The following is an 18,509-nucleotide window of genomic DNA, read 5'->3' as shown; positions in this document are numbered from 1 at the left end:
CAAATAAAAGATCGTTCTCTCTAAACCACTAACTTTTTGTCTGTATACTTTCAACAGTCACTTGCCTCAATAAAATTTTAAGTTATCGGTAGTTTACATAACTTGCTCTATCTTATGTTGATATCAAATTTTACATTTTCCAATTTCTCATTTTATGGCTATACACAACCTTTATATGTACCATGCTTCAATTTCACACCTATGTGTGAAACAGGTTACCAGGCAAGACAGAAATAAAGCATTGTGGTCCTCTAGACTCTAATGAAATCATCAATAATATTTGTTGTCCCCTTCTATTTCACATACAAAATATTAGGGGTTGATCATTAATTAATTTTGTTTTTCATTTTCAGGTTTACTTTAATGGTGAGAAAAGGTTACAGAGACCCTCCTTACCACAATTGGCTGCATGCTTTCTCTGTCACGCACTTCGCCTTCCTCCTGCTGCACAACCTCTGCTTGACGGAGAACGGCTCCCTAACCCACCTTGAGGCCCTGGCACTCATAGTCTCCTCCATGTGCCATGATCTTGACCATCGAGGCACAACAAATTCTTTCCAGGTCTGTCATTGTGTGGTAACAATAGCAATATTAGCATAAGTGTTGGTACAGTATGATATTCATTTGCATTTGAAACCATAACAAATCCAATCATGCACATTTGGGGCAGATCAACAGTATACATTGGCACACCAGGAATCTTTTGAAAACAATCCCATCGGGTCATACTGGTGTAAGGTAGATAATAATTTTTGGTCCAGCCCAAAATTACCACCTAGATGATTCTTTAAAACACACTCAGAGATACACAACAAATAGCACACTCACACAGAGTGTGCTATTTGTTGGTCAGTGTTGGCACGTACGGCTTTGAAAGGCTTTGAGTGTATTCGAGTGAACTTTCTAGAGGTCTCCTAAGCACAGTTATGATCCGATAGAGATGTTAAGAAAAGATCCTAGTTGCAGCAGAGCACACTTGTCATCCTGCCCAGTGTATGCATGATCTGGTCCAACAAGACCAGGAAGGATCTTTCCTAAGAAAAAAAATTTTCTACTCAAATTTGTTGATGTGCTTTCAAAGCCCTATTTGTTTTTAGTGTATAGATATGAAACACATTACAAATCATGTTACAGCACACTTGGCTGCCTCTCCTCACCTAGGACTGGCATACAAGTATTACAATTTAGATATTTTTAAGTTAAATTATAGGATGAATTTCAGTTGCATCCCTTATGAGGATATATATATTATTTACAAATAACCTTTACATTTACTACAATATATATAATTTCAGCTATAGCATTATGCTGCAGTTAATACTTTACAATTTATGTATTGTGTGTGCTTATGAACAGGTGGCGAGCAATTCTGTTCTTGCATCACTGTACTCATCTGAGGGATCTGTGATGGAACGGCACCACCTCGCCCAGGCCATGTGTATCCTCAACACCGATGACTGCAACTTCCTGGAGAATCTCAGTCGAGAAGAATATACACTGTTCCTCGATTTAATGCGTGATATTATTCTTGGTAAGAATATACATTATTCCTTAATTTAGTAAGAGGCATATTATTCTAAACAGGAACAATTTGTCATGGTGTATTATACTTATGTTTGCCTGTACAGTACAAGATGCGGTAAATGCTGTTCTTTAACTACATGCACCCATTCCTCTTTCACATTTGTGCATGTTCTTCCATCACATTTGCATCTGTTCCTCCGCCTCATTTGCATCTGTTTCTCTGCTGCATTTGCACGCATTCCTCTGCCCCACGTGTACCCATTCATCTGCTGCATTTGCACCAATTCTGCAGCATTTACATCTGTTCCTTTGCACTGGCTTCATCCTGATCATCATGATCATCATTTAACACTCGGTCAAGTCTGTAAACAAACAGCCGTAATGTATGATGATAACCTACAAATAAAAAGGGCCTTGGTTACCACACATTCAAAGACCCAGTTGCAGACAAATTATTTGTCTTTGTATTGGACTTTATTCCAGCTGATCATTTAATATTTTTACAAGAATTTACATTGCTCAAAGTTCAGCACAATATTTTAAATTTAAACATCAAACAAAACTGAAATGTTAAAAAGTAACATAATTATCAATTTGTTTAGGGTGAAACCTGAGTAGATATGATAAAAAGTATGGTAGACAGAATACATGTATTCCTATTGGCTGGAAAACATCATTTATACACTTTTCTTCTTTTACAGGGGCTAAAGTTAGTACAACATTGCATTAGGGAGGACAGTCTACAATTTTGGGACCTTTATTTGAATGGCATTTCTGCTTTGTTCATGTCCGACTCTGGGAATGTCAGAATATACATTTTGTATGTAGCATTAGTGTTCTGTAGCAGCGCTCTTGAATGGTGTTGTGTTGGTATTATAACTTAATTTTAAACATATAGAGGGCAAATGGCAACATGTGTAATTCTTTTATATTTACAATGTCCAAGTATCTAAACAAGGGTACGAGTACTGTAAATAACATACAATTTTTAGTGATGTTTACAAACTGCAGTATTTAGCAATAGTGCAAATATAATAATTAATGTTCACAATAACATACATATGTTTACAATATATTAAAAGTACTGTACAAAATGTAAACATTTTCACTCTCTCCATTAGCGACAGATCTGGCACATCACCTCCGCATCGTGCCAGAGCTTCGTGAAATTGCAGCAGTTGGCTATGACCCCAGCAATCAGAGACATCACGAACTGTTAATCTGTTTACTCATGACTGCTGCTGATCTCTCAGACCAAACTAAGGTAACATGTAAATGTGCAAATTGTTCCAGATGCCTCTGTTCACCTAGGTAGGTAGAATAGTACCTAAATAGATACAGTACTGTTTACACTCGATAATACAAATTATCTGGGACCCACCCCATTTGAGTTAGCTAAATTTTTACCTGTTAAGTACAATAGTGAACAACTCGTTCAACTTTATTTGGGTTTTCATTCACCTGAAATCTTGGTAATCTGAATTTTTATTAAAGTTAAGGAGACAAAACATGAATTCTTTATTTTGGTTTCCTGTTCAACAGAAAGCTTGGTAATTTAAAATTTTATTAAAGTCAAGTAGTGAAAAACTAAAATTTATTTGGAATGCCCAAAGATTCGCGTTACTGGAATTTAGATTACCAAGCTCTTACTGTACTCTGGAGTTAGGCAACTGTTGTGAGTTTCATTTTGGAGACAGTAGTTTCCAGTAACATCCACATATGTTTAGGTTAATGATTAACCTTGTACAATACAGCACAGTATTAACATACTGTACAGTATAGCATAACAAATGGCAAATCATTTGTTTTATTACTTATTGCCTTACATCTCTTCATTATAGATGTGGAATGTTTAAGCATTTGCTTCTTACATGTCTGCTATGTTGATACAATAATGTATATGTACATAGACTCATAGAGACTTCTTCTTACAGGATTGGCAGTCTTCAAAACATGTTGCTGAGCTAATTTACAAAGAGTTTTTTACACAAGGAGATTTGGAGAAAGCGATGGGTAACATGCCACTGGAGATGATGGACCGAGAGAAAGCATTCATTCCTGAACTTCAGTTACAGTTCTTAGATGATGTGGCCATTCCTGTCTATGAGTAAGCATACGCCTTGTTTTCTGTTTGTTGTATATTGTTTCATAAAGGGTTTTTTAGTATAGCCCTGAATATCTACCAAGGAGAACAATTTAAAAACATTTAGTTCTCTGTATAGGAATATTGAAATGCATTTGCCAATCTTCTGCCTATTTGTGGAGTTTGTGTAGATATCTTTGCAAGGCCTCAATATTGGTTTTGCTTCCTACTTTATTTTTCATAGATCTTAGTGTCATCTGCAAATTTGCTAAGGTGGTTTGTAATATGTCATTGATGTACAGTACAGTACATGACAAAATGGGTTGCCCTCCCCCTCCCCAGATGGAACCTTGTAGTATTCCACTTGCTACATTTTTCCAGATTCATTTCCATTAAAGATGATCTTTTGCTTTCTTTCTTTTAGGCATTGTCTTATGCTAGCATTTTGCCATTTATTCCATTTTGCATGCAAATTCTTGCTTTTGTTGGATGATGGGTCTCGCTGCTCTTATGTGTTTTGGCCACATCACACTTTGTGGCAGCCCATTTCAAGCACATTCAAATGTCATGTTTGAACTCGAAATTTAAAATATTTTAAGTCATTAGTTTTATTTAAATTTAATTTTATTCAAAGTTCCTTAACCACTGCACTGCACACCTGGTTTAGGGAAAAACTTCATAGTGCAATTGTCAAGGACAAATTTTTATTTTTTTATGAATGTTCAGGTAAAGTTAATGTCAAAATGTTTCCACACTCAACTATTTTAATTTCAAAACACAATGAGTGATGAAAACATTAAAAAACATTAACATAGAGCCTAATTAAAAAATAGCACAACTCTTAGAGCACCTTAGAGTGCTCTGCACAGTACATTGGTTAAGGCAGTATTGCTGAAGTTCGCATTGGACAGGATCATGACAGTGTGTACTACCACATCGGGTTCTCTTCAAACGGTGCTTGTGCAGTCAAATGGACCAGAATTCGGTTCTCAGGCAGGCCAAGACATTTGGGCAAGTTTCCTTACCCATGATGTCTCTGGTCACCTTACAGTGAATATATACCCAAGAGTTGTGGGTTGCATTCAAGGGAAGGCCAGTCCTTCCTGACCATTCTTCGGACTTTGCTGAAATCGCTCAGTGACAGATTACCCACTGCATTATTCTTACACAAAAAATTACTGTATTAATTTTGGTTGTTAATATCTAAAGATAAGCTCAGTTTATTGTTAAGGCTGGTTGTTGGTTTGGAAAAGGAATGCAAAAGTATCCTGATGACAGTTTACAAGTGTAGATGGCCATTTCCACTTTGTATTTATCACTAGCAGTTACGGTGAAGCATTTTTTATCTTTCCCCATACACGAGTCACGTCTTCTTTTGTCACTTCAAATTTTGCCAGTGCAGCTTGCCCTGCAATTTTGCAAGGATCCTTTTATAACTTGTGGGCTATCTAACAATGAATCAGTAATATATATTTGTTTATCTTGAGGTGGTGGTCTTGGGTTACAGCTATAACTGTACAATGCCAAGTGGCTCCTAACCCTAGTACTTTGATTTGGGCTTCAATCTAATCTAGCCACAATTTAAGGCCTTGTGTAAACAATTGCAAAGTGTATTGAAGGCAAACAATAGCAAGTTTGAAACCATCCAAGCAAAGTAGGATAATGCCTTACTAGTTTTTAATAAATTTTCTTCTTTTCAGAATTGTAGCAAAATTATTTCCTGGAGCTCAAGAACCATATATTAGTATTCAGGCTAGCAGACGAAACTGGGCAAGATTAAGAGATGTATACAAACGTAGGAAACCCGAGTCAACAAGTTCACTTGAGGTTTTTGAAGATGACTCGCTTGATGAGGAGCTGGAGAAGGAAGACTCCTGAAATACCCTCGTGGGGGATCATCTCGGCAATTAATTTTTTTGGAGAGCAATTCCTCCAGTATTCCAATTCATGGAATAAAAAAATGCTGTGTGACATTTGATGACATGAAAGATTGCCAAATATTGGAGCATTATTTACCAATTCACTGAAATGTTGCAGGCACTGCAGTTAATGTTGAATTTAAAGAGCACCTTTGCCTATTTTTGCAACTGTGTTTGGTTTTGAGTTCAGTGGTTAATATTTGTTCCACTTGGTGAAGCAACTTTCTAAGTTGTACAGTGTTTGTTATAGTACCTTAAGTGATGAAGCACATGCATCACTTAACTGGAGGAAGTATGACACATGACTGCATCACTGATCTTACCACCACATCTTTTATAAATAACGTGCAAACTGAAATTTGTTGGAGTGAACCCGAGAAGAATATGCATATTATGCAGTTACTATAATAAGCTGAACCTCAATGCTGCCAAAGATTTATAAAACATTTGATACGAAGTGGCACAATCATAGTTTAAAATCATCTAGGCCAATTCAATCCAACTGTAATTATTTACTTGCACAACTGACACATGCAACTGCTGCAACAAGATGAATTTCTTAGTTACCTCTGATGTCCTTTCACCTGAAGGTCTCCAAGAAATAACAGTATGAGCAGGAGCAAATTCTTCAAGATATTAGATGAACAGGCAAGTGATTAAACAGTTCTACCAGTAACGCCTTTAACTTTTGTACACGTTACTGAATAAGCTAAGGTTTCACTGTAGGCCAGCAGTCACTTTCCAAGATGTGGATCTGTGGATTGTTCAGTTGGTTAAACTAAATACAATTGGTTCTTGCTAGTAACTATCTGGGTGATGCATGTACACAGCTATACCCTAGTTAGGGTGATGGGGGGGACCTCAACAAGCTATACACAAGCTTACCATCCCAAGCATGGATTATCCATAAAAAGAATGCCATCATGTTAACAGAAATGAACCATGGTATTTGTTAAAGTTACCATCATTACCAAATGTAGAATTTCTATGGCTGTAGGACAGAGCACTGAAAGTTGACATCTTTAATTTTTTTAACCACATGTTGAGATGGAATTATCATTCAGTATGCTGTTCAGATATATATTTAATTCCCAACATGTCACCTGTACATTATATGCAATATCTCTGTAAATTCAAGTACAATATATGTGGAACCTCCATAAATACTCTCCCCCCTAAGCCTGAGGCAATGATTATGAAATGTATCAAGTGACACTCTACCAAGCATGTAGAGCCAGTCAGGTTATATGATGAAAAGTTTAGTCACAACTAACGAAGAAAAATTCTTAAAGGCTCCACCAGTTAGCACATTTTTTGTTTGAGTATAAGATGCAGGCAAGGCCAGCAATCTTTTTAACAAATTCCTGTGCAATTATTGTCTTTAATGTATCAAGACAAATCCAAAGCTTTCTTTGAAAAAATGTACACAATGTTTTCATCCTTTCCATAATTAAATAATTGTCCATTTTCTTATGAGACTACATGGATTTAATCAGATAAGCTTGTGGATCACTGAATAATAAGTAACTCAATATTTCCCAAGTATTGCCAGGTTATTTTCCAACTTTCAAAATTGTCCAAATTATTTTTCACCTGATCTTGGCGTTCACAGGTCTGAAATGTAGACGATTCATTTCTGTAACATTATATACTATACAATTTTACACAATCCTAACATGTGGAGCTGTATATGAGAAAGAGGCATCTAAGTACTTATAAAAATAAAGCTCAGAGTTAGGGAGTATATATAGAATTGTTAAAGAATATTTAAGAGTTTCTCAAGGCAACATCAAAGATGCCAATATGAAATCAGAAAGACCAAAGATTATCAATGTTAGAATAATCAGATTCACAAAGAACGTTATTGAGAGAAAGGTCATACTGAAGTAGCAGGAAGCAAACCTTCCAATTATTCTGAAATTTAGGACATTGTGTTAAGAGATGAGAGAGCTTAAGTGGAACAATGCAGTTTGGCAGAAGGTGTATGACTATTTTGTTGACAGAAGGAAAACTACAGGAATAGTTTACATTTTCTTGTTAATCATTTATTTGTAGTATTAATCATCAAACTCCAGCAATTGTGGATTGTTACGAATGACGGGTAGAAACTTAAATAAGGAATTAACGTCTGGGTGATAACAGGCATTCCACCAACAGAAAACTTGCTAATGTGATTGAGGGGCTCTATCATTAATACACTGTAATCAGTGCTGTATATAAATACAATTACTATTGTTGAGGCTGTCAATACTGAAGAAAACAGTGCTATGGAGTGCTCCCATCCTGGGGTAATCTATTTTTTGCAACGAATATTTAAAGATTTTTCCAAGTGTTAATATCATTCCAGGTAATAATTTTTCTCTAGTTCAAAGCAGTTGGTCGAGAGATGTCAAGGTTACCTTTCCAACCCGTCCTCTTAAAAATAATGTCACTTTTGGTTCGTATGTGCTCTATGGCCAAATTTGGACGTAATTTTAAATTACAGTATATCGAATCACAAAAGTGACGTACTTTTCCGTTTTCTGTTTGAGTCATCCGGCTTACTCGGCAAGCTTAGAAGAGGCAACTTTCCACTAACGTTTTTCATACCATTTTGAAACTATGAGAATTTCCTGCCCACCTAACCTATCAGAGGACCCTTAACTTACTGTTGTTGAAAAAAAAATCCCAAATTTATTTTCATTTTTTTTCATGTTCAAATTACGTCCATATTCGGCCATACAGGCAAATGGCCAAAAGCGACGTTCTTTTTAAGAGGACAGGTTGACCTTTCTGCTATCATTATCAAGGATATTTAAAATTAGCTCTATATCAGTGTAGTAACTTTTGCAAGTTGTGCTCGTGCTTTGAAAATATTTGGAATGCATACTCACTGTGGTAATATTGTATTAATTTAATGGTGCCTTTATAACAAAATTGCCTTCATGTGTTTTCAAAGTGGAAAAGTTGATAAATGAAAAAAAAAGCTAAATTTATAATAAGCACACATTGTTATTCACTATGATTTATTTATAAGTTAAGAAATTGGTTTCAAAATACAAATGCAAGCATAAGTTTGAGATATCATCTATGGGTTTCATGGGTTTTGTTGCAATGTATATCTGTATCAATGTTCTTTTCTTGTGTGTGATACAGACATGCACACAAGACAGGACCCGGTAACCAGATCTCACTTCCCATTGATAGTAAGGTGTGCATACATTACACCAACATTACATACACTATGAGCGATGTCTTAAAATAGTGCTCGAATACTTTATTTATTAACAAATAATCTTAAAGAAATTGTTATAAATCCATGACTTGCACAAATACATTACTCTAGAATAATATATAAATTAACTGGAGCCTTGATGCAAGGTGTTTAAAATGAAAGGTTTATCACTACCAAGAGCAATAAAGCTAACTATATATATTATGACTAATGTTTTACAATAGAACATGTGTGTGTGATGGTTTACTACAGCATGAGGGAATGGCAGAGCGTAGGTATTCAAGGCGAGGTGCTGCTCATCTATATTAGCATTACATATAACTCTTGCACCTTAAAGCTTCAAGGGATCAGTATCTTATTTTTTTTAACATGTGAATTGTACTTTAAAGTGTCAAATTTGGATATCGGAAAAAAGTATAAAATTTTGGAGGCATGATAATGTTTATTTATGTTTTCAACTGTCATAGTTTTTACAAAACACAAATTTGCTTAATAGGGAAAGTTTATTTTGTAGAATGAATAAAAAAAAAAAAAATTCTTTTACACTATGTCCTCCTGTTTAGATAGTAAATTTTGTAACTGTGCAATAGCACAAGGATTAATGTTCTAAGCAATTAGATAGTAGAATTTTGTACTATTCACCTTATAAGAGTCCAAGAAAAATTAAGCTGAAAAAGAAACAAACAATCCTAGACCTAGTATAGCACACATCTGTTCTATATTAGACCTCAGATATAGTGTATAGGCCTACTTAGATTAGTTTAGTTTGTCTTTCCAACATAAATAGAAAATCTTTTCCAACTTGTCCAAATTCAGTAATACCGATTTCTACTTTCTAACCGTGTTGTATGTTGGTACAGTATACAGTATGTAGTATGGTCCTCATCGTTAATGTAAGTACTGTACTACCAAAACAGGAGGATGGGCTGCACACTATGAGAATAAAACAGCTTATGATTTAATAAAAGTTAAATTCACATTTATAAAATTTAGGAAGGGTTGATCATGCCTTTATTTGTGATATTAAGCTAGTAGGTGAACTCGTTTACAACGATTTATAAACAGTTATATTTAGGTATGTATTGACAGTTATATTTTCATGCAAGTTCATTGTATGAGTAATACAGTACATAAAATTTAAGATTACTTCTCTTAAATGAGGACATGTACAATCCTTATAGGTTATTTAGATATCTTTAACAAATTTAGAACACTTCACCTAATTATAATGAGTACTGTTCTGCCAGGTATGGTACTGGGAAGTCTTTAAAATATAATCATAAAATAGAGAATTTATCTCTAATACATTGGAGTTCATTTTGTAGACTAAGAAGGTAAGGTCAGACACTTGCTTTTACATACAGAATTTGTCTAAAGCTGGAGATTCACATTCTAGCAACATTTACTGTACCTCGGTGTATACCTCTATCTTGTTTAACACATTTGACACTACTCTTTTATTAAACGAGTCTGCTTCACCCTGGTAAATCTTTTCTTGATTATATAAATGTAAGAAAAACTTTTTTCTTGTTGGTGCTATGTATTGACTTCATAATACGGAAAAATTTGTAATATTTAATACAGGTTTCACTATTTGTATAAATTTTGTATAAAGGGTTTCATGATACAATAGTCTAAAGGGAAAATATAATATTTGATCTGCATTTCAAATTAGGATGTGCTCAGGTGTAATTACCTAATTACCTTAGTGTGTATGTCTGTACTCACCTAATTGTGCTTGCGGGGGTTGAGCTTCGGCTCCTTGGTCCCGCCTCTCAACTGTCAATCAACTAGTGTACAGGTTCCTGAGCCTATGTGGCTCTATCATATCTATACTTGAAACTGTGCATGGTATCTGCTTCTACCACATCACCTTCCTAATGTAATGTAATGTAACATCTGTGTGTGTATATGTATGCACGTATATAGATGTGCATGTATATGAATGTTTATATGTGAACAGTGCATTAGGTGAAAGGAGTACCCAACCATTTCCTGAGAATCGAACTCAGGATCCCCAGTTGTGAGCCGAGAATAAAGTCAATTGTAATATGAGAACAATGTGTGTATATATATATGTGTGTGTGTGTGTGTGTGTGTGTTTTTCTTTACTATTTGTGCCTGCAGGATTGAGCTGTTAGCTCTTGGACCCCACCTTTCTAACCATCGATTGTCTAATATACTGACTCCTGGCTATAAACAAAGTTGATTCCCAGGTCAGGTCTGGTTCCCAGCTGAGGCAGAAACATTTTTTCTATTTCTGTAGACTTTCTTTCACCTGATGCCCTTGCTCACCTAGCAGTAAATTGGTAATTGTAAGTTAAACGGTGCTACAAGATGCATCCTGGGGATGTGTGTGCATGTGAGTGTATGCTAGAGAGAAATATATGTAACAGATGGGTTTGAAGAAAATATGTTGGGAGTTGGTACATTAGACAATCAACGGTTAGAAAGGTGTGGTACACTAGCTAATGACTCGATCCTGCAGGGACAAATAGGAAATTACAAATTATGGTTGATAATATTTGAATTGGGGAAAATTTTTATTTTGCATTTTTGTATACATATAATGTATTTATCAAGTGCTGTATAGCTATTATACTTTTGTATTATATAAATTAGAAATTGTCTGGCTGATATTTTATTTGGAACATTTACATAAACACAATTACAAATAGTGAGTGAAGGAAATGTCATACTGCATATATAAGCACTTTTACTCTGCCTCTATTCTTCCTCTCCTATGTCCTCTACCCTCTATTTCCCCCCCCCCCCCTTTCCCTACATCCTCGCACATTTTTCCAATATTAACTCACCTTCCGCTACTCTCATCCTTCTTCCCTACTCCCTCCCAGTACTCTATCCTGCCCCCATCCTCCCCCCTTCATGTTAATTATTCAAGGTTGTATCCTCAATGGTTGTTAATTTTCTTAGTTTTTAATCATTCACTCGAATATCTATGAAATGTGTTAATGAAGGCTGAATATAACTGCTTAATGTTCTTTCATAATACAATATTTAGAATCATAAGATACTTCACCCTGAAGAAATACCATACATCTTTATGTGCAACTGAGCTAAGGTTTTTACATAACTCTCGTACTTGAAACTTCTACTGATGAAATACCCAATGATATTTGATCTGGATACATCAGTGCAAAAAGCTTGAAATTAAAGTAATGTACAGTCCAGGTGTACTACAGTACAGGTACAATCCAGGTACAACCTATACCCCAAGATTTTTAAGTCAGTACAGTATATGTAATGCATATTTCTACAAGTTTATCAGAGTAGTTAATAATTCAGTTAGCACCTCATGAAAGTAAGTAATGGTGAAGATATTCAACACATGCTCAAGTCATCCAAAATGTGCTTACCAGACAAACTATTCTACCTTTAATTGATTAATAATAATAAGATAAGATAAAGGATGCTATAGAAAGCCAATTGGTCTGACTCTTATGAATGAAACTATCTCATAACTGTCATGATATTCTCTAAAGAGTAAACTGAGTTATTCATTTGGTTTTTGGTAATTTTTTTATAATTGAACATTATCTTAAGCATTTTGTATTACTGAGGGAATATGTATATATTTGCTACTTTGAAAAATAATAATGCTGCATAATTATTTTGCTACATAATTTATAATTGTAAAATGTTAAGGAGCAACTGTGTGTAAATTATATATGATAACTGTCTGCTAAATATCTTGTCTGCACTATAGTCAATTATAAAACAAATGTAGTAGAGAGTATACAAGATCACTTAACCAGTGCATTCACATACAAATGTAGATGCATTAACTGTTGTTTTCTCTAGATTGCATCTTCAGTATCATAATGTATAAATGGAACCTGAGTATAAAGTCTAGGCAACTGCAGAGAATAAATAACACTAAGCAAGAAAGAATACAGAAGCGTGAAGCACATTTAACTTGAAGCTCAAGTGAACCCCAGTATACTTTGAAACATTGTTACTGTATTTTGTTTAGCTGGCGAATAATATTTATTTAGTTGGTGAATATTGTATAATGTATTTATTAAAATAGATTTATAACAGAAATACAGTAGTAAAGTGTTTTAACTGAAAAATGTGATAAACTATACAGAGAAGAACAATGTTGAAAGTAAATTTCATTAAGGAGACATTTTGACTTAACTGCCCTGATTGGTGAAATATTTGAATAAACTATATTATTTTTCTCTACATAAATGTTCCCATGTTAATAATAGTATTGGTTTAGTGCATTTGGCCTCTTGCATATTTTATTCTTGTTTTAGGAATTACAGTTGAAAACAAAGAGGGAAATTAATATTCTCATAATTCAATATAATTAACTTATACAGTATATAATTTTGTCTTTGAAACTGAGCACATTTGAGAACATGCAACTGAGTAGGTCATGAGAAATCATTAAATTATTGTCACTTAAAATTAGCTTATCTTAACCATTGCATATTCCGTATTGTGTGGTGACATACTTGTTTAAATAACAAAATTATTAAATTGCAGTAATTCTATTTAGGCATGCAATGTGTGTGGCAAAATACGTGTGACAAGACTGGTGTTTTATCAAGTATCTGCAGCATTTATATGCCCAGCATGTTGGTGTTGATCAACATCTCATCCACCTTGTCGTCTTCTCTATTCCTTCGACAATTTGAAAATACTGTACTGTAATTGACAACTCTGCAGGTTATCTTAAATTTAGCATTTTACATACCTCTGCACAATGCCAAAAAATAATGGGAATCTGCTGCTTTGTTCATTGTTCAAAGAATGCCTGCACCATATCACCTAACTTCATCGGCTGTCTCGTTCTACCATTTATCTCTGCACATCTACACCATGGCCTTCAACTTTCCTAGTCTGCAAAAAAAAAAAAAAAACAGAACTGTGTAAAAAATAATAAAAACAGTAAACCTTAAAGATTTATTAAAAAACAATATTTTTTTAAATTCTGTACAAGTATGTTTTCTATTGAAACTGATTACCCTTTTCTGTCTGTTTAATATAGTACTGTACTGATGTTGGAGAGCTGGAGCAACATCAGACAATAGTTGACAATAGGTGTAATATGACCACTCAGGAAGGGGGCAAAACTAACAGACAGCAGCTGTTCAGTCAATAATCTTCAATTTATTAATGAAATGCTGTATCATATTAACCAAGTTTAAGCACTAATTCCACTACATAAACACAACTAAATGAACCATTATTTTAATTGTCTAGCTTTGTGCTCGAGATGTTAATACAAAGATTTAGAGAACTGTAGATATACTGTATACAGATCTGTATTTAGTATTGCAAAAGCAAATAATTGTATATATTTTTACCATATTGCTTCTTTCTGTATAAAAGTAGTGAACTGTACTGTTTCAGTAATATAGTATAGTATTTAAAAAATGTTTTGTGCCATAATATACCAAAGATAGCTGCCCCACACAGTTCAGCCACTGCTGAAGGAGGAAGAATTAATAAGCAGGAATATTTATTTCTGTATAATATATCAGAAATATTATATTCTGTATTATGTATCAAGTTTAGCACTTGTATACTTGTGTTTTCCCAATACAGTATAATAGATGGTGACCATAATGTTTCTCATTTAATATTTTATTGTCATTTATTTGAGACCTGTTCTCCTTATGATAGTTTCCTACAGCAGCAGGTAATTGTGTTCTATGTATCTGTGTGGCATCCCTATATTGTGCACAGTTCATATTGTCAACTTGAGCCCTAAATTTGCAAAATGATTTCCACCCGAGACACTTCTGGATATTTAAAAAAAAGAGTATTTTAATATACGGTACAGCACTGTTCGCACATACTGTACATTGTACTTGATGGTATACTGTTTAGTATTAAGTTCCACACAGCAATAGTGTTGATGTTTTTGGCCATGTTTCATCTACATGTGTGTTGGTTGGTTGGTTGCCTGCCTTTGGTTGCAGACATGCTGCTATGAGTGTGTGTTTTTGGTGACCTAGGTTTCCAACTCCATCATTTACATGTTTGCTTCCAGTATATCAGATGAAGATTTTATATTTAATGATGCCACATCTCTCATAGCATGCTTAGTGTCATACTATATGCTCTCTAATCTAACCAGCATAGTCAACAGCAAGTGCCAAGAATGGAAGATTATTATTGGGGATCAAAAGCAAATTACTACCACCTTGCAACTGTACCCTGACATTACTTTCGTGAAATCTGATTCCCATGTGCAACGAGTAATTTGAATCTTTGGGTTTGCAATATTAACAGTACATCATTGTGATAACTCGCTATTTACATCATAAGATTCAATAGATTATTCTGTCAAACATCTGCAGTCCTAAAAAAAGATGAAGAGTAGAAATAGGTTAAAGTATTTTGTTGAATATTAAAACTAACTTATTTTGAAACTAAATTATTTTGTAAATGTTCCATCAAATGTGCCGATATCCTTAATTAATAAACTACTATACATTAATTGGGTAATTATACTATGAAATACTCTGTCCATGATTAATTTTTTTGCATAATATGAAAGATTACTGTATTACAAAATTAAATGTAATTTTTTTATTTTTATATATAGTATTGTGATCATATGTATAGTCATAGAAAAAGTACAATAATAATTTTATGGAAAAAATAACTATATATTGTATATTCTTTCTGAATTGTTTTTTCCAAGTGCTTTCATAAGTGTTCAGTTCCTACCCTGACAAGTTTGACTTTAATGCACAAATTTATTTATACAGTAGTAAAAAGTCGACTGATTTTTCAGCAGTAGGAGACGAACAGACTCAAGACGGGTGATTCAATAACACAAGTACAGTACAGTACATTACAGTATATTTTAATTTTTACTGGGTGCAATTATGAAATAGTATTCACATTTAATAATATATAGGCGGCCCTTAATTTGCAAAGAGTTCAGAGAATGTGAATATGCGCCTGCACAAATTTGTTGTAGTACCAATGAGAGTGGGTTTAAACTTGCTGTACATACGTTTTCATTAGGTTTACGATATGCAAACTTGTGTTTTGGTATGCAACATCTCTGCATTCATTTTATATTTGTTATTTGTATTGCCCCTCTCTTTTTCTCTCATTCCATTCCAGTTTAGCTATGCTTGAAAATAACAATATGACCTTATTGTGTAAAGCTAATGTTTAATACACTTTTTGGCTTTCATACCTGAGAGTTATGAATTTGTTAAACTGAAAGCAGACATGTCTGCACAGGTATTAAGACTATGACAAATCTAGCTATGCATGATTGAGAAAGAATGCAGACCAATTGAACCATTTGTGACTAGAATGAAAAACCCTTAAAAAATAATTCGGTTCCTGTAGACTTGTGTGTGAGAGCCGGTGAACAGTCAAATAGATTTATGCCAACTACGAGCAAGAGTTTGGTGCCATTTCAGTTGTTAAGATTTTCCCGTAAAAGCTGGTTTGACTAGTTTAAGTAGTATCAATTTCATATCATTACAGTAACTAATGAAACTACTTGTATTGATGTAGTAGTTCCTGCTAATGCTTAACCACCACAAGAACTTTTAATACTGTTAAAACAAGCTTATTATGAAAATGCATGCAGAAAGAATGACTTCCAAAGGTAGCAAAAGATAAGCAACTACTCTCGTGTGTGGGCATGACTTATGGGATTTCAATTGAAAACCTCAAGAGGTTCTTCATTCTCGGAATACTCAAGGCTTTAAACATTAAATATAAGAGCACCCAACCAGTTTACTGGAAATATGAGGGAATGGATTACTACCACATTCGTTCATGATTAGTCAATACTTTCTGCAATACATAAGAACAAAATCTTCCTTTTAAGGCTTTACTAACTCTTGATAATGTTCCAGGACATGGTAGACACTTGCCTCATGTCCACACAACAATGGCCAGAATTAAGCTCTTGGATCAGGATGGCAATGCAGACTTTTAAAGACTACATTTCCCCATTGTCTAGGCATTAGATGCAACATAAGCTGATACACCATAATTACATGAAATCTAGAAACACTACAATATTCACAATGCCATTATCAATATATATAGTATATGGGAAAAATTAAGTGCATAGTAGTGCAATGAATGGTGACAGTATTTGGAAAACATTGTGAATGGCTGTGTACATGATTAGAAGGGAAGAGTTCATTGATTTTCAAGATGGTGTCTTAGACAAATTGGAGGTAAACAATTCCCATCAGCAAGAAATGTATAGCATACTTAAAAGATAAAACACCAGCAATAGGAGGAGGATAAAGAATAGTAATAAAATTACTCCATTACATATAACCTGATTTATCTGATAATTACAGTCAGTACTGGGCACAGAAAGCGAGCTGCTTGTGTAATTTAGAATACATGGGAAGATGTGCGTTTCTTACACAAATAATACAAAATAGGATTAGTCTGGAACAATGTCAAGTCTGGAACATGACCCCCCCCCCCCTTTTTTTTTAGCCACAAAGAAATTCAACAAATTTGTCACTACTGTATCTACAAATTCAATCTACATGAGCTTTTTCAGTAACATATCCCTCGCGTAGATTAAGGGCCGCCTGTACTTGCTAATTCGTTAATAGGGATATTCCAGGCGAGTGTAAAGTCATGCTAAAACATTAAGAATTAAAGTTGGTCCTGAGACTTTTAAAAGATTAAGCTTTTTTAAATTATCCCATAATGACTTTACTCTCACCGAGATAGATGTGTAATTGTATTAAACTGGTCATATCTCAAACTGGTAAGAATGTATTGTGTGTTGACTGCAATCATCACTTGTATGTGCACTGTCAACTGATTGGCGCTCTCTCTTCTTGCATTCATGAGATTCATACATAATGTATAGATGTTGAAAAATATTTTTCCCAATAAAACCATTCCACATAAGTTGCATTAATAAACCTTTTATAAAATAGGTAAATGATATAACCTATTTAATGGATACCAATTGCATTAAAAATGACTGGGCAGAAATCAGAGTGAGGAATTATGGATTCTGGGACATGGGACAGGCCCAAACTGTTTCTTAATCAGTGGCACCTGCTAGGTCACTGGATGCAACTCAATATGAAGGGCAACCCAGCTGATCTTGACTGCCTCATATCTAAAGATGAGGTACAACTAATGTTGGCTTTCTATCACCACAGGACGAGAAGGGGTTAAAAGACTATGGCTATGATTGTGCTGCAAGTTGCAAACAAATAACAAATGATCACTGGCACACCAGATGTAACCAGTCTCAGAGCATATAAAATCACACAAAAAACTGCAGTAATTCTCATCTTTAGAAGAAGAGTTTTACAGAAACATAATGGAGAAGCCAACCGATTTCAATGTGTGTGTGTAGAGCATAAGTGACTAGAAATGTTAAAGGAAAAAACGTTTCAGGATAGTGTGGGGAAGTGGTATAAGCTACAACTGCACCTCAAGTTGGTTCACAAAACCACCAACCAAGAGGCCTGGTCTCTGATCCTCAGAACCAACGCAAGATAACTGCATGGTAGGACATACGTACAGGTTAGGGGGCTTCACAAACTTAACGTTTCGGAATTCCAAATGAGAATAAGGTAGGCACATTGTGGACATTATCTCAATTTTCAATGCAAGTTGAGAGAACACATACCCTTTTTTATAAATATAAAATTAAATCAATACTCACCACAGATGCTGTAGACAAGGAGAGTTGTGAAGATGAGTGTTTCTAGTCAGCAGCTCATTGCATTTTACCACCAGCACTGAGCCAAGAGAGCACAGCTGG

At 34.5% G+C, this 18,509-nt stretch overlaps 1 protein-coding gene across 6 annotated transcripts in view; it reads left to right on the top strand.

Moving 5' to 3' along the window:
• LOC123758801 (cGMP-dependent 3',5'-cyclic phosphodiesterase) overlaps positions 1–17,638 on the top strand; it is a 187,914-nt gene extending 170,276 nt beyond the window's left edge. For all 6 annotated transcript variants that reach the window (XM_069334632.1, XM_045743517.2, XM_069334628.1 and 3 more), the window contains 5 exons: positions 354–561; positions 1,357–1,531; positions 2,646–2,788; positions 3,459–3,631; positions 5,308–17,638. In XM_069334632.1, the coding sequence (XP_069190733.1) occupies positions 354–561; positions 1,357–1,531; positions 2,646–2,788; positions 3,459–3,631; positions 5,308–5,485 (877 nt within the window). In that variant the 3' untranslated portion in view covers positions 5,486–17,638. The remainder of the gene's footprint in view (positions 1–353; positions 562–1,356; positions 1,532–2,645; positions 2,789–3,458; positions 3,632–5,307) is intronic.
• Positions 17,639–18,509: the final 871 nt, after the last annotated feature.

Source organism: Procambarus clarkii, chromosome 31 (assembly GCF_040958095.1).
Source record: "Procambarus clarkii isolate CNS0578487 chromosome 31, FALCON_Pclarkii_2.0, whole genome shotgun sequence".
Lineage (NCBI taxonomy): Eukaryota > Metazoa > Arthropoda > Malacostraca > Decapoda > Cambaridae > Procambarus > Procambarus clarkii.
The sequence above is the reverse complement of the archived record's forward strand: the minus strand, read 5'-3'. Positions and strand labels throughout refer to the sequence as shown.